Below are 25477 nucleotides of genomic sequence, written 5' to 3' on the forward strand. Positions count from 1 at the left end.
TTAAAGCCGTAGGAAATGTTACGATTGTGCTTCGGAGGTTTGATATTATGCCGGGCAAAGACTCTGTTATTGTTCAGACTAGCGCTGACGTAAAGGCTCCTCAGCCAAAAGTTAACCTCTCAAGTTATTCTATTCTTACCCTCGCTGGCACAGGCTGAAATCCAGCGATTGCTACTCTGGAAGTCCTGTTGTCAGCTTTATAAATGCACCGTTAACATCTTTCGTCAGGTCCTCTTCGCGTTGTCTGCCTAAGTCACTGGTGCCAATTTTGGCACAGACTAGAAGGGCCAAATAGCCTGTTTACTGTGGTGTAGTGCTCTCTGGTTCCAATCCAATGCAAATCTTACCGATAGTGTTACCGTTTTATTATCAGTTTTGAACCAAGCATTTCTATGAGATTCATCAACTCAGCTTGACGCAGGAACAGATGGTAATAATCCACTGTTTAGGAGAGTTACAGTATCCTTTCTGCTACACGGGGGTTCAGTGCCCCTTTCTCTCGGGTGTTTCGTTATACTGAACTTGGTTTAGGAAAATCCCTTCTGAAAGTTAACAGGACTACGAAGACAATTTTTGTTAAAATTAACATTCATGTTAATGCAGGAACTCTCCTCACTATGCGCAACACGGAATAGACATAATGGGACAGATATCTCAGCCTTGTTCATGAGATCTGTAACTCATTAGGAGTTAACGCAGACTGTGAAGTTCCAAAACAAATTGGATTGCTGTTTATGAGGGATTCCAACCTGTCCCCAAGCCACCGCAGTAGAAATGTCAAAGTTTAAAGGACATTGCTTTAAGGTAAAAGGGGAGAAGTTTAAAAGAATTGTTTGGGACAGTTTTCTTTCAAATGGGGTGAGGTAATTAATAAATAGTGCCAGCAGAGGTAGTGAATTTTACAGCCATGACAGTGTTGTTGAAGAAGCATTTAGACAGGCACATGAACATACGTGAAATGGATCAGATGCAGGGAGATAGATTCGTTTCATCAGTTTAATTTGTAATGACGTTATGATGTACTGTTCTATGAATCGGTTTTCATGCGAAAGTTAAGCATACAGATCAAAATATTAACGTAAATGCCAAATATGCCAATTACTTGAAGTTTTAAAAAACTCCAGTTAGGAGTATTACAAATCTTTCTGATCACCCCATGATAGGAAATATGTGGAAACTTTGGGGCGTATGCAGAAGAGGATGTTGCTGGATAAGAGGTCATGTGTTATAATGAAAGATTGGGCAAGCTTGGGTTATTTCTCCGGAGCTGCGAAGGCTGGGCGGAGATGTGTTAGAGGTTTAGAAATTTATGAGAGAATAGATCGAGTAGGCAGAAAATATTTTTTTCCCAGTGTTGAAATTTCAGAGGGCATACATCTAAATTGAGGGTCGGTTCATTTCTAAGGAGATGTGAGAGCCAAGTTTTTACACAGAGTGATGGATGACCGGAACGCTCTGCCTGGTTTGCTGGTAGGGGCAGAGACATTACAAACCATTAAGAGATGCATGCAAAAGTAATGGTTTGGTATTCGCATGGTGTAAGCAGATGAGATAAATTTAGTTAGCCATTTGATAACTAATTTAATTGATTCGGCACAACATCGTGGGCCAAAGAGCCCATGCCTGTGCTAGAACCTTGAAATCCACAGCACATTACAAGCCCTTCGGCCCACAATGTTGTGCCGATAATGTAACCTCCTCTAGAAACTGCTTACAATTTCCCTACCGCATAGCCTTTTGTTATTCTGAGCTCCGTGAACCTAAGAGTCTCTTAAAAGACCACATTTTATCCAGTGCCGCTGGCAGTGGATTCCACTCACCCACCTCCCTAGGTAATATTACCTCCGATATCCACCTTCTTCCTACTTCCAAGCACCTTAGAACTTTAGCCCCCTCGTGTTTGCAATTTCAGTCCTGGGAGAAAAAGACTCTGTATCCTCACTATTCATTCCTCTCATTATCGTGTACTCCTCAATCAGGTCACCTCTAATCCCAAGTAGCTCGAAGGACAAAAGTCAAAGTACACGCAACCTCTTCACTAACGGCATGCTCTCCAATCCCGGCAACATCTCTGTTCATCTCTTTTGCACTCTCTATAGAACCCGCATCCTTTCTGTGGTGAGGTAACCAGAAGTGAAAAAAGTAATCCAAGTGGGGTCTAATTAAGGTCTTTTTTAGGTTTAACATTACCTCACGGCTCTAGACCTCCATCCCACGGTTGATGAAGGCCACAACAACATACAACGTCTTAACAACACTGTTAAACTGTGCAGCAGCTTTGAGTGGCCTATGGATATAGAACCTAAAATATCGCTGATCTTCTAAACTGTCCATAGTCGTGCCATTAATATTATGTTGTGCATTTAGAAAAGAACCACTGCATACTTTTCTGGGTTGAACTCTATCTGCCAAATCTCAGCACAGTTAGCCATCCTATTGAGTCCCGCCGTAACTGCAAACTTTGACAATGCTCCAGAGCACCCATAACAGCCCCAACAGACTTGTATAGTTCTACGTTTTATCTGTTCATTACAATGAACATTGATTTGATGTAACGGGAGACTTACAAAATTAAAGCAAGCAATGGACACTGAAATATTAAGATAGTGATACACAGTCACACAACATAGTTACATAGTTGTTCATTATTAAAGCTTTCTGGATGACATTTTACCCATGACATGTCTCTTTGTGTTCTGTTCTCGCTTAAAGAGTATAATATAACATTTGGGAGCAAAAATACAGAACAACATCGCATAACTGGATGCTAAAATGGCAAACACTTCCACTGCCACCGTGTACTTCCCAGGAGAACTCACGTAGGCTGGGATGAAGGTAATCCAAACTGCACAAAAGATAAGCATACTAAATGTGATGTGTTTAGCTTCGTTGAAGTTGTCAGGAAGTTGTCGAACTAGAAAGGCGACTACAAAACACACACAGGACAGGAATCCAATGTAACCCAGCACACAATAAAAGGCAAGGTCAGACCCAACGTTGCATTCAAAAACTATTATCTCGGTAAAATATTCTGTACTCTTCCGAGGGTATGGCGGCGATGTTGCGAGCCAGACGGTACACATTAAGCACTGCAGCGAAGTAAGGCTTAAGACGGTTAATCGCTGCTGGCTTGGGCCAAACCACTTCATTATGTTATTGTTCGGCAGAGTCGCTTTGAACGCCAAGACAACGACGACCGTTTTACCCAAAACGCAAGACACACAGAGAACAAATATAATACTGAATGACGTGTGGCGAAGCATGCAAGACCACGTTGACGGTTCTCCGATGAATGTAACTGAACAGAGAAAGCAGAACATTAAAGCCACAAGAAGAAGGAAACTTAGTTCTGAGTTATTAGCTTTAACAATCGGCGTGTCTCTGTGAGTATAGAACGTTGCAAATACCAGCATTGTCATACAAAATCCAACCAATCCCAGCGTCACCAGGGTAATCCCCATGATTTCACTAAATGATAAAAATTCGATCATTTTTGGTACGCATTCAACACGTTTCTCATTGGACTTGTATTCTGCTGGGCACTTAAGGCAACCGGTTGAATCTAAAACGAAACAAATCAATGTTGGAGACGGAGGGGCAAGTTTATATTTGAGAATGCTTCTGTACTGACATTTAATTAATAGAAGCTCACAGAGATGTCTCACCGGTGGTGTTGCTAATTTCTCCTTTGGGACATTGTACGCAATCATAGCAGCACTTGGGTTGTCCTTTTTTCGGAGCCTTTCGTGTTCCGGGATCACAGCTTTCAGAACAGACCGCTCTTGGAACCTATGGAAAGTTTAAACTAGGATTTGGCCATTTTAAGTAGAAACGGAAGAAGTGGTTCACTCACCCCAAATTTAAACTCATTCCACAACCTAAGGAGTAATTTTCAAGGACTCTAATTGCCATGTTCCCAAAATCACATATTGAATAATATAGGAACTCAACAGATCAGGCAGCCTCTAAGGGAAATATATAAACCCCCATCGTTTCGGGTCGCAACATCCCTTCAGAACTGGAAATGACGGAGGAGTGGCCAGAATAAAAAAGAGGGGGAAGTGTAGGGAAAGAACCAGCTAACAGTTTGGAGGTAAAACCAGGTGAGTGGGAAAGGTAAAGAACTGGAGAAGATAGTAAGAGAGGAAACTGGACCATAGGGAAAACGGAAAAAAGAAGGGACACGGGGGGGGGGGGGGGAGGTTGATAGGTATGAGGGAGGAAGAGATGAGAGGCACGGTATGGGAATTGAAGAAGAGAGAATAGGGATGGGAGAAAATACCAGGAGGAAACTCGATGTTCGTGCCATCAGTTTGCAGGTTACTTTTACGCAGGCAAGTTCTAGTTGTTGCTCCTCACTCCTGAGAGTGGCCTCATCATTGCAAAAGTTGAGGCCGTGGACCAACATATCGGTACGGGAGTGGGGTTGGATTGAATTGGCTGGCCCCCGGGCATCTGCTCATCTGGCAGATGGAGAAAAATACGTCAGCCCTTACTGTTGTAGTGGAGGGTTTTTGGGTGCGCTGGATGCAATAGACTATACCAGCCGATTTTCAGGTGAAGTGTTGCCCGTCGGCAAAGTCGGAACGGTTGTCCGTTGCACTTTGTCTCTAGAAATGGAGACACAGAGAACGAGAAAGGGTTCCGATGTATCAGAGGTGGATCAAGGGAATTTAAGGGCAGGATGGAAGTTGTAGGCAAAGTTGATGAATCTGAAGAGCTCAGCTGGACAATGTTAAACGGAATGAGAGGGTAGGACGGCTGTGAGTCATATGTGAACTTGAATACCGTTGTGTTTTTTTTTTCAGACCTTTGCCTGGTGACCATACCCTACTGAGTTAATATTAAGGATGATCTTGAAAATGCATTTTAATAACTAATCCGTTTATAGAATACTTATAACAGTGCCCATAGGCACGGAGTATTTTTTTTCATATACCTTAAGACGATTCGGTTCCAGTAAGAACGGCGAAACGTCCAGTTGCTATGGCAGTCGATGAAATATACAACAGGGAAACATACACTTCAACCCACCGAGTCTGTGCGAACCAGAAGCTATCCATGTACACCACTTACAAAATTATCCAATTTCATTATCCCCATATTTTCTTGAACTCACTACAGATTTCACACTCTCCAACACGTCGGGGGCTATTGATAATGACTGATTGACCTATCAACCTACACATCTTCGGCATGTGAGTGGAAACCAGAGCAGCCAGTGTGGTCAAGAGTAGAACATGCAAACTCTATGAGGAGAGCACGGGAGGTCAGGATTGAACCCCAGTCTCTGGCGCTCCGAAGCAGCAGTTCCGCCCTACTTAAACTTGTTGATGAGGACCAGAATATGTCGTTAGGCACTTTGTCTTGAATATTTGGAGTTCTCTGAAACAGGAATCATTTGAAAATTTGTGATACTGTGCATTTTTAATCATTATCTGTAAATAGTATTTCAATGTTACCACTGATGACGAAATAAACAATCTTAAATCACTTAAAAAAGATCATTCGATTGACCACGCCTACATATTTCCGGGCAATCTCTGTCCTCTGGTGATATTACGAACATGAGCCAAAGGACAAAATTAAGTTATTCGCTCCATCGATTCTGCTCCACATTTCTACCTTGGCCGTTTTTTTTCAAAAAATCCTCTCAGTTCTATTATTCTGCATTCTTGCATAACTTTGACGCCACAACTAATTCGGAAGCTAATAAATTTCGCTTTACGTATGCCCAATAACTTCACTTCCATAGCCGACTGGGACGATGAATTCCACAGATTCACAACCTTGTGTGGGAAGACATTCCTAGCATCTGAATTCTAAAGGAAAGTCCTTCTATCCTGAGGTTGTGTATTCTGGTCCTTGACTCTCCCCACATCCCCACGATGGGAACATTCTATACACATCCACTCTATCCATGCCTTACAATATTCGATGGGTTTCAATGAGACCACTACAACCCCGCCCCCCCCTCACCGAATTCGTCTGAACTGCAATGAGTGCAGGAAGGCAGACAGTAGCTTTGATTTCTGATTTTTTCAATATGTAGAATATAGACACCGCCTTTATTTCGTCTGAAAAAGTGCAGGATAATACACTTCCATATATTACATTCTATCTGTCAATTTATTGCCCATTGTCTCAATCTGGCTACGTCTTTCTGCAGACGCCCTTCTTCCTCAACGCTGTCTGATCCTCCACTTAAAGTCGTCGGCAAACTTGAACAAAAAAAATCCCATCGATTCTGCCATTCAAATCTTCCCTACGTACGACTTATTTCTGAGATACCGATTCTGCAAATTAAAACGATCTTGTCTTTTCTCTCTCTCTCTCTCTTTCTACCTCCACCAGAGAGAGAGGGTGGAAGCAGAATAATTGAGGTCCAAAGCCGGCAACTGGAGAAAAAGGTAGACGTGAAGGAAGTTTCAGAATGGAGAAGGGTGAGGTGACGAATGAACTTCATTGCTCAAACATTAAGAAGACAATGAAATAGGAGCAGGAGCTGGTCAGATAGTCTCTGATGCCTACCCCAACATTAAATGTATTCATAGTCGATCTACCACATATACCTCCTAGTTTCTGGAAGTTCCCATAGTCCTCAGCTGTCTGGCCTTTTGGAAACAATATTTATCCTCCCCCACCAAAAATTCGGCGTCCACGGCCCTCTGAATTAATGATTCTCACAGCTTCACTACTCTATGTGACACAACATTCATGGCCATTTCGGTTTTGAATGACTGCCTCCTGAAGATGATCTACTCTCAGTGGCCTCCTTATTAGGTAAACCACTACACCTGCTCTAATCGGCCAATCATGTGGCAGCAACGTAATGTATAAAAAGCACGCAGACATGATGAATATTGCTATTCGGACCGAATATGAGAATGGGAAACAAATGTGATCAAATTGACATTGATCGTGCAATAATTGTTGATTCCAGGCTATGTGGGTACTGTGTCTGAGAATCTGCTGATATACTGAGATTTTAATGACGAACCACATCTGGAGTTTACGGATAATGGTGAGAAACACGAAAAAAATTATCCACTCAACTGTAGTTCGCTGGGGCAAAATGCCACGTTAGCGAGAAAGGTCAGAGAACAATAGATATGTCATGATCCCAATCATTAATTCCCTATCTTGCTCTTAATTTTCTTTTTTACGCGATGGTCCCGATCGTCGTGGCGACGTTGTAGCGGGCAACTGAGAAGAGGGAGACAGAGTAGGAAGGCTTTGTCTCCAGACATTTCGGCAAGCAGAGGCTGAGGACGAGCTTCACTCCAAGTGAGGTAAGGCCGGGTAAGATCCTTTAAAAGGAGAACGTTTCAAAAGTTGAGGCAACGTATTGGGTAGGTCATGATAGATGAGATCGGCCCCGTGGTTTGTTCATCCTGCAACATGTAGGAAATCAGCGATTCTTCCAGTGTCGCTGACGGCTATGTATGCAGGAAATGTGTCCAGCTGCAGCTTCTGGCAGACCACATTGAGCGGCTGGAGCTGTGATTGGGTTCATACTGGAGCTTCCGCGATGCTGAGAAAGTCGTGAATAGCACGTTCAGTGAGTTGGCTACACTGCAGGTAAAGGCTACACAGGCAGGAAGGGAATAGGTGGCCACTAGACAGCGTAGCTGTGGCAGGTAGTGCAGGAGTCCCTTGAGCTCATCTCTCTCCTAGACAGATATATATACTGTTTTGGATACTGTTGGTGGAGATGTCTCATCAGGGGAAGGCAGCAGCAGCCGGTGGCACCACGGGTGGCTCTGCGGCACAGGAGGGAAGGAAAAGGAATGGGAGAGCTATAGTGATAGGGGATTCGACTGTAAGGGGAATAGATAGGCGTTTCCGCGGCCGCAAACGAGACTCCAGGTGGGTATGTTGCCTCCCTGGTGCAAGGGTCAAGGATGTCTCTGAGCAGCTGCAGGACATTCTGGAGTGGGAGGGTGAACAGCCAGTGGCCGTGGTGCACATAGGTACCAACGATATAGGTAAAAAACGGGATGAGGTCCTACAAGGTGAATTTAGGGAGTTAGAAGATAACCTAAAAAGTAGGACCACAAAGGTAATAATCTCTGGATTACTACAAGTGCCACGTGCTAGTCAGAGTAGAAATAGGAGGATATTTCATATGAATACGTGGCTTGAGAAATGGTGCAGGGAGAGAGATTCAAATTTCTAGGGCATTGGAACCAGTTCTGGGGGAAGTTGGACTGGTACAAACAGGACGGTCTGCACCTGGGCTGGACTGGAACCAATGCCCTGGGGGGGGGGGGTTGTTACTGCTGTTCAGGTGGATTTAAACTGGATGGGAACAAGTGCAGAGAGACAGAGGCGTGCAGAATGAGGGTAGTAGCAAAAATAGTAAGGTGAAAAGTCAAAGTGGCAGGCGGGCAAATCCAGGACAAAAATCAAAAAGGGTCACTCCTCAACATAATTGTATAAGGGCTAAGAGTGTTGTAAAAACAAGCCTGAAGGCTTTGTGTGTCAATGCGAGGAGCATTCGTAACAAGGTGGATGAATTGAATGTGCAGATAGTTATTAATGTATATGATTTACTTAGGATCACAGAGACATGGCTCCAGGGTGACAAAGGAAGGGAGTTCAACATCCAGTGATATTAAATATTCAGGGAGTATAGACAGAAACGAAAAGGAGGTGGGGTAGCGTTGCTGGTTAGAGAGGAGTCTAACGCAATAGAAAGGAAGGACATTAGCCTGGAGGATGTGGAATCTATATGGGTAGAGCTGCATAACACTAAGGGGCAGAAAACGCTGGTGCAAGTTGTGTACAGGCCACCTAACAGTAGTAGTGAGATTGGGGATGGCATTAAAAAGGAAATTAGAAGTGCGTGCAATACAGGAACAGCAGTTATAACGGGTGACTGCAATCTACATATAGATTGGGTGAACCAAATTGGTAACGGTGCTGAGGTAGAGGATTTCTTGGAATGTATGCGGGATGGTTTCCTGAACTAACATGTCGAGGACCCAACTAGAGAGCAGGCCATTCTAGACTGGGCATTGAGCAATGAGGAAGGGTTACTTAGCAATCTTGTCGTGCGAGGCCCCTTGGGTAAAAGTGACCATAATATGGTGTTATTATTCATTAAGATGGTGAGTGACATAGTTAATTCAGAAACAAACGTTCTGAACTTAAAGAAGGGTAACTTTGAAGGTATGAGACGTGCATTAGCTAAGATACACTGGCAAATCATACTTAAAGGGTTGACGGTGGATAAGCAATGACAGGCATTTAAAGATCGCATGGATGAACTACAACAATTGTTCATCCCAGTTTGGCAAAAGAATCAACCAGGGAAGTTAGTGCACCCATGGCTGACAAGGGAAATTAGGGATAGTATCAATTCCAAAGAAGAAACATACAAATTAGCCAAAAAAACGGTACACCTGAGGACTGGGAGAAATTCAGAGTCCAGCAGAGGAGGAAAAAAGATTTAATTAGGAAAGGGGGGAAAAAAAGATTATGAGAGAAAGATGGCAGGGAACATAAAAACTGACTGTAAAAGCTTTTATAGATATTTGAAAAGAAAAAGATTGGTTAAGACCAATGTAGGTCCCTTACAGTCAGAAACAGGTGAATTGATCATGGGGAACAAGGACATGGCAGACCAATTGAATAACTACTTTGGTGCTAACTTCACTAAGGAGGACATAAATATTCTTCCGGAAATAGAGGATGTAGAGTGTCTAGTGAGATGGAGGAACTGAGGGAAATACATGTTAGAGGGAAGTGGTTTTAGGTAAATTGAAGGGATTAAAGGCAAATAAATCCCCAGGTCCAGATGGTCTGCGTCCCAGAGTGCTTAAGGAAGTAGCCCAAGAAATAGTGGATACATTAGTGATAATTATTCAAAACTCTTTAGGTTCTGGATTAGTTCCTGGGGATTGGAGGGTGGCTAATGTAACCCCACTTTTTAAAAAAAAGTGTAAGAGAGAAACAGGGGAATTATAGGACGATTAGCCTGACATCGGTGGTGGAGAAAATGCTAGAGTCAGTTATCCAAGATGTGATAACAGCACATTTGGAAAGCGGTGAAATCATCGGATAAAGTCAACATGGATTTGTGAAAGGAAAATCATGTCTGACGAATCTTATAGACTTTTTTGAGGATGTAACTAGTAGAGTGGATAGGACAAAACCAGTAGATGTGGTAAATTTGGATTTTTAAAAAGCTTTTGACAAGGTCCCCCACAGGATATTAGTGTGCAAACTTAAAGCAAACGGTATTGGGGTTATTGCATTGATGTGGATAGAGAATTGATTGGCAGAAAGGAAGCAAAGAGTGGGAATAAATGGGACATTTTCAGAATGGCAGGCCGTGACTAGTGGGGTACCGCAAGGCTCAGTGCTGGGACCCCAGTTGTTTACAATATATATTAATGATTTAGACGAGGGAATTAAATGCAGCATCTCCAAGTTTGCGGATGACACGAAGCTGGGCGGCAGTGTTAGCTGTGATGAGAATGCTAAGAGGATACAGGGTGACTTGGATAGGTTCGGTGTGTGAGCAAATTCATGACAGATGCAATTTAATGTGTATAAATGTGAGGCTATCCACTGTGGTGGCAAGAACAGGAAAACAGATTATTATCTGAATGGTGGCCGATTAGGAAAAGGGGAGGTGCAACGAGACCTGGGTGTCATTGTACACCAGTCATTGAAAGTGGGCATGCAGGTACAGCAGGCGGTGAAAAAGGCGAATAGTATGTTGGCATTCATAGCAAGAGGATTCGAGTACGGGAGCAGGGAGGTTCTACTGCAGTTGTTGTACAAGGCCTTGGTGAGACCACACCTGGAGTATTGTGTGCATTTTTGGTCCCCTAATCTGAGGAATAACATTCTTGCCATAGAGGGAGTACAAGGAGGGTTCACCAGATTGACTCCTGGGTTGGCAGGAGTTTCATATGAAGTAAGACTGGATCGACTAGTCTTATACTGGCTGGAATTTAGAGGATTGAGGGGGGATCTTATTGAAATGTATAAAATTCTCAAGGGATTGGACAGACTAGATGCAGGAAGATTGTTTCCGATGTTGGGGAAGTCCAGAACGAGGGGTTACAGTTTAAGGATAAAGGGGAAGCCTTTTAGGACAGAGATGAGGAAATACCTCTTCACACAGAGAGTGGTGAATCTGTGGAATTCTCTGTCATAGGAAACAGTTGAGTCCAGTTCATTGGCTATATTTAAGAGGGAGTTACATATGGTCATTATGCCTAAAGGGGATCAGGGCGTGTGAAGAGAAAGCAGGTACAGGTTTCTGAGTTGGATGATCAGCCATGATCAAACTGAACTGCGGTGCAGGCTCGAAGGGCCGAATGGCCTACTCCTGCACCTATTTTCTATGTTTCTATGTTAATTTCCCAAATTGCTTCCAATTCTCTTTAATGATGGCACAGCCCGTTTCTATCAAAGACTGAGTCTAAGAATTCTAAGTCACAACCACTAGTCGCCAGTTCGTTAGTCTTTTTTTTCTCTGAGTGAACTACGTTTCCACATCGCTTAGAACCGTTTGTTCTCAATTTAGCTCCAGTTTCAAGGTACCTATGAGACTCCGTTTCAAGTCTCTGAGTCAAAGTTCTGGGTTAAACTTCTAAGTCAGGGCTCCATGTCAAGATCCCTCCAGCTTGCTGTTCGGCGTTTACGCCCGTGTAAGCATCCAAACTCAATCTCCCTGCCTGTGCCCCGCACCTGAGTTCGCTTCAGTCACTCATTGCGACAGAGCGAACTGGCCACTATGGACCCAGCGGACACGAAGGCCCTGAAAGAAGTCCTCGCCGGCAAGGCTCCCTAGTGGGTCTGTACGATCAACTCCTCAACTCCTCCGGGATGTCGTAGACAACGTCCGTTCCCTGTTGCTAACATAACGAATATCGAAGACCAGGTGCACCGTGTATCCACTAATCTTACCCAATCCTCTCCTGGAACTCAGTCAAACCAGTCCAGATAGTTTGTAGTGGCAACCCCCTACGAGTCAGCAACACCCCCGCCAGGAGAGCGGCACATACCTGAACTTGAATGCTACGCTGGGGATTTGGGGCAGTTCCGGGCCTTTCTTCTGTAATGTTCGATCAGCAGTTATCCACTTACTCAACGGACAAGTCAAAGGTAGTTTATCATCATCGTGTTGTTGCGGGCAAGTGCATTAGCGTGGACTACAGCAGTCTGGGATAATCAGACGGACATCTGCTTGTCATTCCCCACAATGAGGAGAAATATCTTTGACCATCCCGTCCGTGGAAAAGATACTGCTAAGCGTCTACTCACCCTCCGTCAGGGTCCCTTGGTGTCGTCGAGTATTCTGTGGAGTTCTGGACGTTAGTGGTCGACTCGGGGTGGAATGATGAGACGCTCCAAGGGGTTTTCCGGAATGGCCTCGTCAACATGGAGAAGGGCGAGTTGGCAGCAAGGGATGACACCAACTGCCCGGATCCATTGATCTCCCTGGTCACCAGGCTGGACAACCGTCTTCAAGAACACTATAGGAACAGATCTGGTCGTCCACGACCTTTGACCACACCACGGCAATCGTTTCCGCATTCCGCAAGAAACAAGTCCCTCTACTCCTCCTGCTGCAAGAGTAGCGCCCGGTCCGACCAATTCCATCGCCTTGGTCGTGGAATTCATGCAGCTGGGACGGAACAGCCTCTCTCCCGTTGAGCGACTCCGCAGATTGAGAGCGGGTGATTGTCTACATTGTAGCCAGTCCGGCCAGTACCGAGCTACTTGTCCCCTCCGGCCAAAGAAGGAAGGCTCACCAGTAGAAAGGGTACCCTCGTGAGACAAACAACATTCCTTCCGTTCCCACAACCCCGGTGCAGATTCCGGCAAATTTATGTTACAACGAACTATCCCAACCTCTGTCAGCTCTAGTGGACTCCAGTGCTGAGGGAAAGCTTCTGAATGAAGAAATAGCTTCACGGGGTGGAATTCCACGGGAACTGTTGACTGTCCTTCTTGGGGCCCTGGAACTGGACTGCAGACTTGTGGTCCGGATCACACACTGCACAGCACCCCTGTCTCTAATTCTCTCCGGGAACCATTGGGAGCAGGTACAATTTAACTTAATTTCATCAGTTCAAGTCCCTATAGCTCTTGGGTAACCCTCGTTGGTCCGTCATAATCCTCAATTTGACTGGTGTACTGGGATGATAGCCAGCAGGAGCCAGTTCTGTCACTCCACTTGTCTTAAATCGGCCCTTTAGCCTGTGAAACCCCCGACCTATGAAAGTATCCAGAAGAGTACCACGAACTGGGAGAATAATTCAGCAAACAACGGGCCTTTTCCCTGCCGCCATGCCGACCTTGCAATTTCCGAGCCAGGCAGTGATGCAGCTGCTCAGGATGCTCTCAATACAACCCTTGTAGAATGTGATGAGGATGAAGGGTGGAAGATGGACTTTCCTCAGCCTTCGCAAAAAGTAGAGAAGCTGCTGGGCTTTCTTTACTATGGAGCTGGTGCTGAGGGACCAGGTGAGATTCTCCGTCAGGTGAACACCAATAAAGTTGGTGCTGTTTACGATCTCTACCGAGGAGCCGTCGATGTGCAGCGGATTTTCAGATGGGAACACTTCCGTACTCACCGCGGCGGACCGCTTCTCCATAGCTGTGCAATTCGTAGCTCTCCCCATACTCCCTAGAGCTCGTGAAACAGCCGACCTTCGTGTCCATCACGTCTTCCGCCTTCATTGGATTCCCTCGGGCATCATTTCTGACCGGGGCCCCAAATCCGTTTCTTAAGCTTAGAAATCATTTTATCAAGCCCTTGGAGCCTTTGTAACCTCGTCGTCCGGCTTTCATCCACAGTTGAACGGGCAAACAGAGCGATCCAACGAGAATCTGGAAGCAACACTGTACTGCGTAATCGCCAACAACCCGTCTGCATGGAGCACCCAACTTGCTTGGGTAGAGTACACCCAAAACTCCCTGGTCAGCACCGCCACCGGAATGTCTCCCTTAGAATGCTCCCTCGGTTACTAATCCACTCTGTTATCCACTCCTGAAGATGATAGTGATTTGCCTTCTGTTCTAGCCCATCTCCACCGTTGCCGCAAGATCTGGAAAAACACGCGCGCGGACATGCTCCATTCAGCGGAGCGCAACAGGAGGATTGCCGATCGCCATCGGATGTCTGCAGCTGATTATCGACCTGGGCAGAAGTTTCGCCCTCTACTAAAGACATCCCCGCTCAAGAACGTAATCAAGAAACTCGCCGCCAGTTTCCTGGGACCATTCGAGACTGAGAGTATTATCAACCCCTCGGCGGTCCGACTCAAACCACACAAATATCTGCACATTCATCCTACATTCCACATTTTCCAATTGAGCCCGGTATCTGTCATGCCATTATGCCTTCCTGCTGAATCCCATTCACCCGCCCGGGATATTGACGACCACCCACCTACACCGTCCGGCGATTACTGGTTGTGCGCCGCCGAGGCAGAGGCCTCCAATACCTGGTCTATCGGGAAGGATACGGCACGGAGAAACGTTCCTGGATTACCCTCTCCTTCATCTTGGACCCTTCCCTCATTCGTGATTTCCTTCGTGAACATCCGGACAAGCCTGGCGAATCGCAAGGAGGCTCCCGTTGAGGGGTGGGGGTGGTTACTGTCATGGCCCTGATTGTTAATTCCCTATCTTGCTCCAAATTTTCTTCGATTATGCCATGTTCACGATCGTTAATTTTCCAAATTGCTTACAATTCTCTTTAATGATTGCACACCTGGTCTCCATCAAAGACTCAGTATAGGACTTCTAAGTCACAGCCACTATTCGCCAGTTCGTTGGTCTTTTCTCTCCTGTGAGTAAATTACGTTTCCTGATCGCTTAGAATAATTTATTCTAAGTTTAGCTTCAGTTTCAAGGTACCGTTTCTCTGAGTCAAGGCTCTGTGTCAAGGTTCCATATCAGGGCTCCATGTCAAGATCCCTCCTGTTTGCTGTTCGGCGTTTACGCCCGTGTAAATATCCGAACTCAATCTCCGTCCCGCTGTCCTGCACTCAGGTTCGCTTCAGTCGCTCATTGCAACAAGCTAGACTGGCGCAAGAGGACAAGAACGCGGAAGTAATTGAAAAAATAAACGCACATTACAACAACTTAGAATGGAATAGAATAGAATAGTACAGCACATTGCAGGCCCTTCGGCCCACAATGCTGTTCTGACCCTCAAACCCTGCCTCACATATAAACCCCCCCCACCTTAAATTCCTCCATATACCTGTCTAGTAGTCTCTTAAACTTCACTAGTGTGTCTGCCTCCACCACTGACTCAGGCAGTGCATTCCACGGACCAACCACTCTCTGAGTGATAAAACCTTCCTTAATATCCCCTTTGAATTTTGCTCCCCTTAACTTAAAGCCATGTCCTCTTGTACTGAGCAGTGGTGCCCTGGGGAAGAGGCGCTGGCTGTCCACTCTGTCTATTCCTCTTAATATCTTGTACACCTCGATCATGTCTCCTCTAATCCTCCTCTCCAAAGTGTAAAGTCCTAGCTCCCTTAAGATCTGATCATAATGCATACTCTCTAAACCAGGCAGCATCCTGGTAAATCTCATCTGTACCCTTTACAATGCTTCCACATCCTTCCCAAAAGTGAGGCGACCAGAACTGGACACAGTACTCCAAGTGTGGCCTAACTAGAGTTTTACAGAGCTGCATCATTACATCGCGTCTCTTAAACTCTATCCCTCGACTTATGAAAGCTAACAGCCCATAAGGTTTCTTAACTACCCTATCTACCTGAGAGGCAACTTTCCGGGATCTGTGGACAGGTACCCCCAGTTCCTTCTGCTCCTCCACACTACCAAGTATCCTGTCATTTACTTTGTACTCTGCCTTGGAGTTTGTCCTTCTAAAGTGTACCACCTCACACTTCTCCGGGTTGAGCTCCATCTGCCGCTTCTCAGCCAACTTCTGCATCCTATCAATGTCTCTCTGCAATCTTCGACAATCGTCTACACTATCTACAACTCCACCAACCTTTATGTCGTCTGCAAACTTGCCAACCCATCCTTCTACCCCCACATCCAGGTCGTTAATACAAATCACGAAAATTAGAGGTCCCAGAACAGATCCTTGTGGGATACCACTAGTCACAACCCTCCAATCTGAATGTACTCCCTCCACCACAGCCCACTGTCTTCTGCAGGCAAGCCAATTCTGAATCCACCTGGACAAACTTCCCTAGATCCCATGCCTTCTGACTTTCTGAATAAGCGTGTGGGACCTTGTCAAATGCCTTACTAAAATCCATACAGATCACATCCACTGCACTACCCTCATCTATATGCCTGGCCACCTCCTCAAAGAATTCTATCAGGGTTGTTATCCACGATCTGCCCTTCACAAAGCCATGCTGACTGTCCCTGATCAGACCATGATTCTGTAAATGTCCATAGATCCTATCTCTAAGAATCGTTTCCAACAGCTTTCCCACCACAGACGTAAGGCGCACTGGTCTATAATTACCCGGTCTATCCCTACTAACTTAATTGAACAAGGGGACAACATTCGATTCCCTCCAATTCTCCGGTACCATTCCCGTGGACAATGAGGACATAAAGATCCTAGCCAGAAGCTCAGCAATCTCTTCCCTTGCCTCATGGAGCAGCCTGAGGAATATTCCATCAGGCCCCGGGGATTTATCCGTCCTAGTGTATTTTAACAACTCTAACACCTCTTCTCCCTTAATGTCAAAATGCTCCAGAACATCAACCTCACTGATATTGTCCTCACCATCATCAAGTTCCCTCTCATTGGTGAATACCGAAGAGAAGTATTCATTGAGGACCTCGCTCACTTCCACAGCCTCCAGGCACATCTTCCCACTCTTATCTCTAATCGGTCCTACCTTTACTCCTGTCATCCTTTTGTTCTTCACATAAATGAAGAATGTCTTGGGGTTTTCCTTTACCCTACTCGCCAAGACCTTCTCATGCCCCCTTCTTGCTCTTCTCAGCCCTTTCTTAAGCTCCTTTCTTGCTACCTTATATTCCTCAATAGACCCATCTGATCCTTGCTTCCTAAACCTCATTTATGCTGCCTTCTTCCACCTGACTAGATTTTCCACTTCACTTGTCAACCATAGTTTCTTCTTCCTACCATTCTTTATCTTCCTCACCGGGACAAATTTATCCCTAAAATCCTGCAAAAGATCCTTAAACATCGACCGTATGTCCATAGTACATTTCCCTGTGAAAACATCATCCCCATTCACACCGCAAGTTCCAGCCTTATAGCCTCATAATTTGCACTTCCTCAGTTAAAAATTTTGCTGTTCTCTGTCATTCTAACCTTTTCCATGATGATGCTAAAGGCCAGGGAGCGGTGATCACTGTCCCCCAGATGCTCACCTGTTGACAGATCTGTGACCTAACCCTGTTCTTTACCTAACACTAGATCTAGTATGGCATTCCACCTAGTCAGCCTGTCAACATACTGTGACAGGAATCCATCCTGGACACACTTAACAAACTCTGCCCCATCTAAACCCTTGGAAGTAAACAAGTGCCAATCAATATTAGGGAAGTTATAGTCACCCATGGTAACAACTCTGTTCTTTTTGCACCTTTCCAAAATCTGCCTCCCAATCTGCTCCTCGCTTTCTCTGCCGCTACCAGGGGGGCTATAGAATACCCCCAGTAGAGTAACTGCTCCTTTCATTTTCCTGACTTCTACCCATACTGACTCAAAAGAGGATCCTGCTACATTATCCACCCTTTCTGCAGCTGCAATAGTATCCCTGACTAGTAATACCACCACCCTCCCCTTTATCGCCCCTCTCTATCCCTTTTAAAGCACTGAAATCCAGGAATATTGAGAATCCATTTCTGCCCTGGTGCCAGCCAAGTCTCCGTACTGACCACTACATCATAATTCCATGTATGCATCCAAGCTCTCAGTTCATCACCTTTGTTCCTGATGCTTCTTGCATTGAAGTACACACACTTTAGCCCTTCTACCTTACTACCTTTACACCCTTTATTCTGCTTGTTTTTCAGCAAAGCCTCTCTATATGTTACATCTGGCTTTACTCCATGCACTTCTTTCACTGCTCTATCGCTCTGGGTCCCAGCCCCCTTGCAAATTAGTTTAAACCCTCCCGAACCATGCTAGCAAACCTACCTGCAAGGAGATTGCACCCCATCGAGTTCAGGTGCAACCCATCCAATCTGCACAGGTCCCACCTTCCCCAGAAGAGATCCCAATGATTTAAAAATCTAAAGCCCTTCGCCCTGCACCGACTCCTCAGCCACGCATTCAACTGCCATCTCCTCCAATTCTCACCATCACTATCACTGTTTACAGGCCAGCATCTCTAAGCGCATAAAATATCTTACCTAGAACTAGATGGGCTACAGTTGCAAAGGAGTACAAACGTATATCCAGTGGGCACTATATTAGGCATCTAATGAAGTGGATTCAGAGATCTTTCCAAGAAATGCCATTTACTGTTACATTGTTAACTGCACCTGAAGGTTGCACATCTTATACAGCTTTCCTCGTTCCAGGTGGGCAGCTCTCACTGCAGATAAACTTTATTAATTTCAGGAAAGTCACCTAATTAATTGGTCCCGGGTGTATATTGCTTAGTCAGAATCGCTAACAGCAGAGAAAATATCTCGTGTAATTTAATGACCCCTTATGATCTTACATCTTTTAATAAGATCTTCCCTCAATATTTAGTGATTTTTCCAATTAACCTACAAACCGTTACGTCCCTGGACTGTGCAGGAAACTGGAGTACCCGAGGAAATCCAAGCAATTCACGAGGTGAAAGTACAGCCTCCTGACAGACGGCACCATAATTGAACTTTGCTCTCCAGAATATCCCGAGCTGTAATAGTGTAGTGCTACGCTACGGTGGCGTCCAGTCAAGGTTTACTCTAAACTTCAAACAAAATACAGATCTGCGTTAAGGCAGGTGAATGCTCTCAAATTAGCCTAGAGCAGGGGACGGACAGTTGCTGCAACCACACACCCAGCCCTAACTTGTCCCTTACTATTGCATGAAGAAAGCACTCTAATGCTATTGGTTTTATCATTGTGAATCTGGTACTCTCGTGATTACACACTGTAAGAAATCGAAACTCTTCTCAGAGTGATCGACTCAACTGAAATATCAGCTGCAACATCCAAGGTCTTTTATCACACCACTTACCCTGGATTGTCCTCCTGTCCATATGATTGACTCCTCGGCTAAAATAAATTTCTGTCCTTCGGGCGCTGCTCCATCATACTGTCCCACTGTTACAGTGACAACACCGGTGTCTGTCGGCTGCCAATTTACGATGTCGTATATGGGGACTGGATCACCATTGCTATCGAAATAGATCCTTTCACCAATCCTTGTGCTGAAGTTTACTGTTTTCATGTAATGTAGAAGCTAAATCAGAAATTAATAGTGCATTGAGAAGCAATGTATGGTGTCCGGGTTCAAGATGATCTAGATAGCTTTCAACCAAGTTCACTGAATGTTACAATAAACCTGAACAGACTGCTGAAAGAACACGGCAGGAAATCAACAGTTGCAGTTCCGATTGAGATTTTTCATCTGGATTGAAAGACAGAGGGAAGAGATGCAGGATTAATGGTAAATTGATAAACGTTGCAAGGTAAATGGTAGGACACTGTAGAGTGCAGTAGGACAGAGGATTCTGGGAATACAGTGATATAATTCCCTAAAAGTGGCGTCGCAGGTAGATGGGGTCGTAAAATAGCTTTTGGTACATTGGCCTTTATAAATCGAAGTATTAATTATAAGAGTTGGAATGTTATGGTGAGGTTGTATAAAACATTGGTGAGGCCGAATTTAGAGTATTGCGAGCAGTTTTGGTCACCTAATTACAAGAAGGATATTAATAAGGTTGAAAGAGTGCAGAGAAGGTTTAGGAAGATATAGCAGGGAATTGAGAAACTGAGTTACAGAGAAAGGTTGAATAGGATAGGACCTTATTCGCTGGAGCGTAGAAGAAATGAGGGAAGACTTAATAGAGGTATATGCCATTATGATTGGTATAGATAGACTGAATAATTTTTTCCATTGAGGCTAGGGGAGAGAAAAAAATACTGATGACATGGGTTAAGGGTGAAGGGAGAAAAGTTTAAAGGGAACATGGGGGGTTTTCCTCACACAGAGAGTGGTGGGATTTTGGAATGAGCTGCCAGGCGAAGTGGTAAATGCGGGCTCACTTTTAGAATTTAAGAAAAACTTGGACCGGTATATCGATGAGAGGGGTTTGGAGGGATATGTTCCAGGTGCAGATCAGTGGGATTAGGCAGAATAATGGTACGGCACAGCCAAGAAGGGACAAAGTGCCTGTTTCTGTACTGTAATGTTCTCTGGTTCTAAGGTTCTATGTTAAAGGCATGTGGGGAACAAAAAGCAGCAATGGAATAAATGCAGGATATATCTCACAAACATATTCGGAAATCAATTAAATGCTTACCATTGATCGTGCCATTAGCATTACCTAATAACATTCCCCAATGGGGTACGTGATAAATTGGTACATTTGTTTATTTTTGCCACATATACCGTGATACAGTGAAAATTTTGTTTAGCATGCTATTCAAAGAGATGCACTACATTAGTGCATTGAGGAAAAAACAGTAACAAAATACAAGACAAAGAGTTACAGATACATAGCATCTCCATTTGAGGATGGTTTTACTTCATTTAGATATATGGCACGGAATTGGCTGTTCTGGCGGAATGAGTCACCCTATGTAACACAGCCTAAACACAGGACTAGCTACAATGACGATAAGCTACCAAGCGGCACATATTTGCATTGTGAAAACGAACCGGAACACCAGGAGTAAACCCTTGTAATCATGGGAAAACGTTCAAACTCCTTACAGATAGCGCCGGAATTGAACTCCGAGCCTCGAGTTCCAATAGCGTCGCGATATGATCGCTGCGCTGCCGTGACCACACGAAAACAAGGTGTAAGGTAAATTGTGAGGTCAAGGGTCCATCTTATCATACCAGCACGCAGTTCAATAGACTTATCAGTGCTTACCTGCCACGGTTGGAAGTTTGAAATATTGGCACAGCTCCGTTTGTGAAATGGTCCGTTACCATCTTGACAGCTGAGCATATCATGGAGAGCGTGGGCGATCGCATAAGTCGATTTATAAACATTATAGGTCACTCTGTACTCAGACACATCAGTAAATTCGTTGTGCGTTGTAAGTAGAGTTTCATTTCCCGTGCACACTCGAAGCCCCGAATCGGATTTGTAGTCGACTGTGTTACTTTCTGTATTGCTTAACTTGCAACTGAAGGCTCTTTCCCAAAACTCTTGCACTAAAGGGTTTCCGGGATAAAGAGACGGGTGAGTGTGCATCAGGAATTCTTTCAACCCTGGTATTCGCACTTTTCGTATCGCGATTCCAAGTGCACCGACAACAAACAGTTTACTCTCCTGCGGGGGGAGAAGCGGTGTGGTGATCCAAGCCTCGCTTCCTATCCATTGTATACCGGTGATATTCTGCCGTACAACTTCTTGTAGTAAAATGCTCATGTCCGCGTGCGCTAGGAAAGCTAATATTACCTTTGTAGAAGATTTCTTTACTATGTCTATAGTTTGAAGTAATTTCTCCCTTGGGTACGTTTTGTGAAAAGCCTCAGAGAAAGCAATGCAAATTCCCATCTCTTCCATCGCTTCATTGAACGTCTGCATCCCAAAATTACCATAGTCATTGTCACTCCTAATTGTTCCGATCCAGGTCCATCCGAAATGCTTGATGAGTTGAGCCAAAGCCCTCACCTGAAAGTAATCGCTCGGGATCGTTCTAAAGAACGAGGGATATTCACGTCTGTTGCTCAGACAGGCACACGTGGCGAGATAACTAACCTAGAGGGAGACAAGTTTTCATCGATATATTACAATTGTTCATTTAATCTCTACACTATAATTGTATTGTCCAGCGAGCCAATACATCAGCCGTACAGCATTGAAACGATTTTGGTAACTCATGAGAGAGATGTGATCGACGCTGTGTAAGTGTACAGAAGGAATATTAATGTTCGGGGTCGGTAACTCTCGTCAACACTTTAAGAAGGACTAGAAGTGACTGAGAGGTTGTTGAGGGCGGACAAAGCGACGGGCTATTACGGAGCTCACGCGGAAGATGTGGGCGGGGGGCGGAGGGGCGTTGACTGTTCTCTTCCTACACAGGTACCGCCTGACGTCCTGAGGTTTTCTGGAGTTTCTAGTCTCAGCTACGTCACCACTGCTATCTGATTTTTGAGCTGTCAATAAACAAAACCAGCAATACTAGAATTCTACCTTTGTGTTTGTACTCTCTATTTGAAATATATCATATTGTAGTTCATGGTATGTTTCATTTATTGCACTGGACTGCTGCCAGAAAACAACACATTTATTGACAAATGCCAGCGAAATGAACTCTGATTCTGATTCTGACAAAATAACATGAGAAGGCAGACTGCATGAAGAAAAAAGAAACTAACGATTTAATTAATATTTGGTACCGGCACTGTGCAAATACAACAATATAACAGTTGTTTAAATGATTATTTCTGAAAGTCTGATGATGTTTATGAAACAAGTTCACAAAGTTAACTATCAGCCAGTTCATAGAAGTTCATCTAGTTTATCAAATGGCTTACCACAGGGATCCGAAAGGGACCAAATAAAGACGCAACCCCTAAAGTTTGTGATGATCCAGAACCCCCGACGATAGCGGGAACCACGGGAGCTCTTCTGCAGGTGGAATTGCTTGCGTCCAGCCTGTTTAAAAACTCAAAGGCTGCCTTTAAGGATACTTCAGGCGTGCCACAAGAATCGTAAATCCAGTAACCCAGCGTAACGTTTGGAAGCAGTTCCTTGTTGTTGTTAATCTCCTCAATAGCAAAGATCATTGTTATCGCGAAACGGAAAAGTCTGAAACGGAAGCTGCAAAAAATGCACTTATGTATTCATGGAGAGGGTATCAATAATGTCCGTTTAACAAAATATGACAATTACAGTATAATTGTCAATATACAATATACAGTACCCTGAAAACATATTCAGCCCACAACTATGTTCAGTGTAGCTCTCTTACTTCCAAAATGTGAAAAATATTAAAGTAGGATTTTGAGCTAAGCTATAAAACATTACACGTCATGTCAAATCAAACGATCAAATCTAAAACTTGTCTTCAGTTTACGAAAAATGAAAAACTGAAGTTGAGAGGCAGACGAAATATTTATCTCCTCTTTTAATACCATGCCAACATTCTGCCGGTGCAGGATAAGTATTACCTTACCAACTCACTCAATTTAAAAATTAGAGGATCACTTCAAGAAATACACCCACTATCGGTATCAATCAACAGTAGGATATTCATAAAAAGAATCAAACTAAAATGAAGGCAAACAGCATTCAAGGCAAGTCATGAGAATTATAATAGAGGAGCACAAATCCGGGAATGCGTACAAGATCATATCGAAGGTACTGAACATACCCCAGAGCTCAGTGCAGTCCATCGTAAGAAAGTGTAAACGATATGAAACCACAACCAGACTGTGTTCCTCTTAACTGAGTCGACAGAGAAAAATGTTACTTGAAAGAGGGATACCGTAACACAAACATTCATTCTGATAAAGTTACGCAGATCAGTGGCTGAAACTGAAGATGTCCTACATCATGGCTCAACCATCTCGAAAGCCTTTCACAAAGGAAGAAACCATGAGTAAAAAAAAAGGAAATCATTGCCAAGTGTCACCTGAAAGTTACTGTAAAGACTTGGAACGTCTTATTGCCGGTTGAGGCTAAAACGTAAGATTTGACCTCAACAATAAACGGTATGTGTTGCATAAATCTAATACTGCACAGAAGCCAGGTAACACCATCACTACTGTAAAGTACGGTGGAGGTAGCATCATGCTATAGGGATGCTTTAAAGCAGTAGGGAATGGAAAACCGCACAGGATTGGGAGGAAGATGTCTGCTACTAAATGCATAGAGATCCTGGATAAGGCCTGCTACCGACTGCCAGAGAGCTTAAACTGGGGAGAAGCTCGTCTTTTAAACGACAATGACTGCCAAAGCAACCGTGGAGTGGTTTGAATTGTAGAACATTGATGTCGTTCAGTGACCCAGTGAGAATCCTGCCTTAATCCGATCCAATCAGAGATGGGAGCAGTGGACAGCGAGGAGTTTTCTCGTTGTCGTGGACGCTCGTTTATAGGGAGAGCTTCAGAGCTTTCGGTCTCACACCGCTGCCCCGGTTGACGGCGCTAGCAGCTCACAGCGGAGATCATTTTCGCCGGTTCGCGGCAGTGGTTTAAAAGGACAATATCGTGAGCGTTCTATGACATTCCGGCGGTCCATTCAGGGGCAGACGCAACGCAGAGAGGCGTAGGCCAGTGCGTCAGTTATGAGAGTTGGATTGTCACGCTTTGCATCAAAGTAAGAATTGGCTTGGAAGAGGAATTGGCTCTGGGTAAGTTGTTCCACTAAGTTTCTGCTTGTGGCCATTACCATCAGTGATCAGAGTGCTGTTTTGGATACTGCTGTGGGAGTGACCTCACAATGGAATGCAACGGAGACCAGTTTAGTGGCAGTGAGCATGGGGCCGTGATGCAGAAGGGAGAGAGAAAGAAAAGGGGAGCCGTCGAGACAAGGGACTCAATAATCAAAGGAACGGACAGAAGATTCTGTGGACCTGAACGAAACACACGGATGGTATATTGCCTTTCAGGTGCCAGTGTAAGGGCCGACTTTGATCATGTCCACAGCACTTTGGAGGGCAAGGGAAAGTAGTCTTGTTACACATTGATAACAATGACACAGGAAGGAAAAGCAAAGCACCCTGAAGAGGGAATATAGAGAGTTAGGCAGAAAACTGAGAGGTATGACGTACAGCGTAGTAATTATTGCATTGTTAACTGTGCCACGGGCCAGTAAGTGTAAAAACAGGATGATTGTGTAAATAGATGTATGGCTGAGGAGCTGGTACAGGGGACAGTAATTCAGATTCTTAGATCATTGGGATCTCTTCTGGTGAGGCATGAACTGTACAAAAGGGAAGGGTTGCACCTAATCTGAATGGGACCAATGTTCTCGCGGGCAGCTTTGTCAGACCCGTTAGGGATGGTTTAAATTCATTTAGCATGGGAGTAGGAGCCGGACTGAAGGGATTCAGAATAGGATGCATGGAAAGAAAGAAAGAAAGAAAGAAAGAAAGAAAGAAAGAAAGAAAGAAAGAAAGAAAGAAAGAAAGAAAGAAAGAAAGAAAGAAAGAAAGAAAGAAAGAAAGAAAGAAAGAAAGACTGTCAGGAATGGCAGGCAGGTTATAGGTAAAAAAAAACACTACAGTCAACAGCGTGGGTAGTAGTGCATTAGGGTTGCAGAAGCAAAAATAAATGTAGAAAATGCCGTACTCAAAGTATTACACGTCAATGCAGATAGTATAATAATTGAGGTGGACGATCTTGTT

The 25477-nt window shown here is 44.4% G+C and overlaps 1 protein-coding gene across 1 annotated transcript; it reads right to left on the reverse strand.

Moving 5' to 3' along the window:
* Positions 1 to 2648: 2648 nt before the first annotated feature.
* LOC140724502 (extracellular calcium-sensing receptor-like) lies at positions 2649 to 22934 on the reverse strand. The gene is made up of 5 exons (XM_073038947.1): positions 22662 to 22934; positions 21046 to 21882; positions 19182 to 19406; positions 3666 to 3789; positions 2649 to 3562 (listed from the first exon to the last, which is right to left on the reverse strand). The coding sequence occupies exons 1-5, from the start codon at positions 22911 to 22913 to the stop codon at positions 2649 to 2651; spliced, it is 2352 nt and encodes a 783-aa protein (XP_072895048.1). The 5' UTR covers positions 22914 to 22934.
* Between the last annotated feature and the right edge of the window lie 2543 nt (positions 22935 to 25477).

This window comes from Hemitrygon akajei, chromosome 3 (genome assembly GCF_048418815.1).
Source record: "Hemitrygon akajei chromosome 3, sHemAka1.3, whole genome shotgun sequence".
NCBI classification, from domain to species: domain Eukaryota; kingdom Metazoa; phylum Chordata; class Chondrichthyes; order Myliobatiformes; family Dasyatidae; genus Hemitrygon; species Hemitrygon akajei.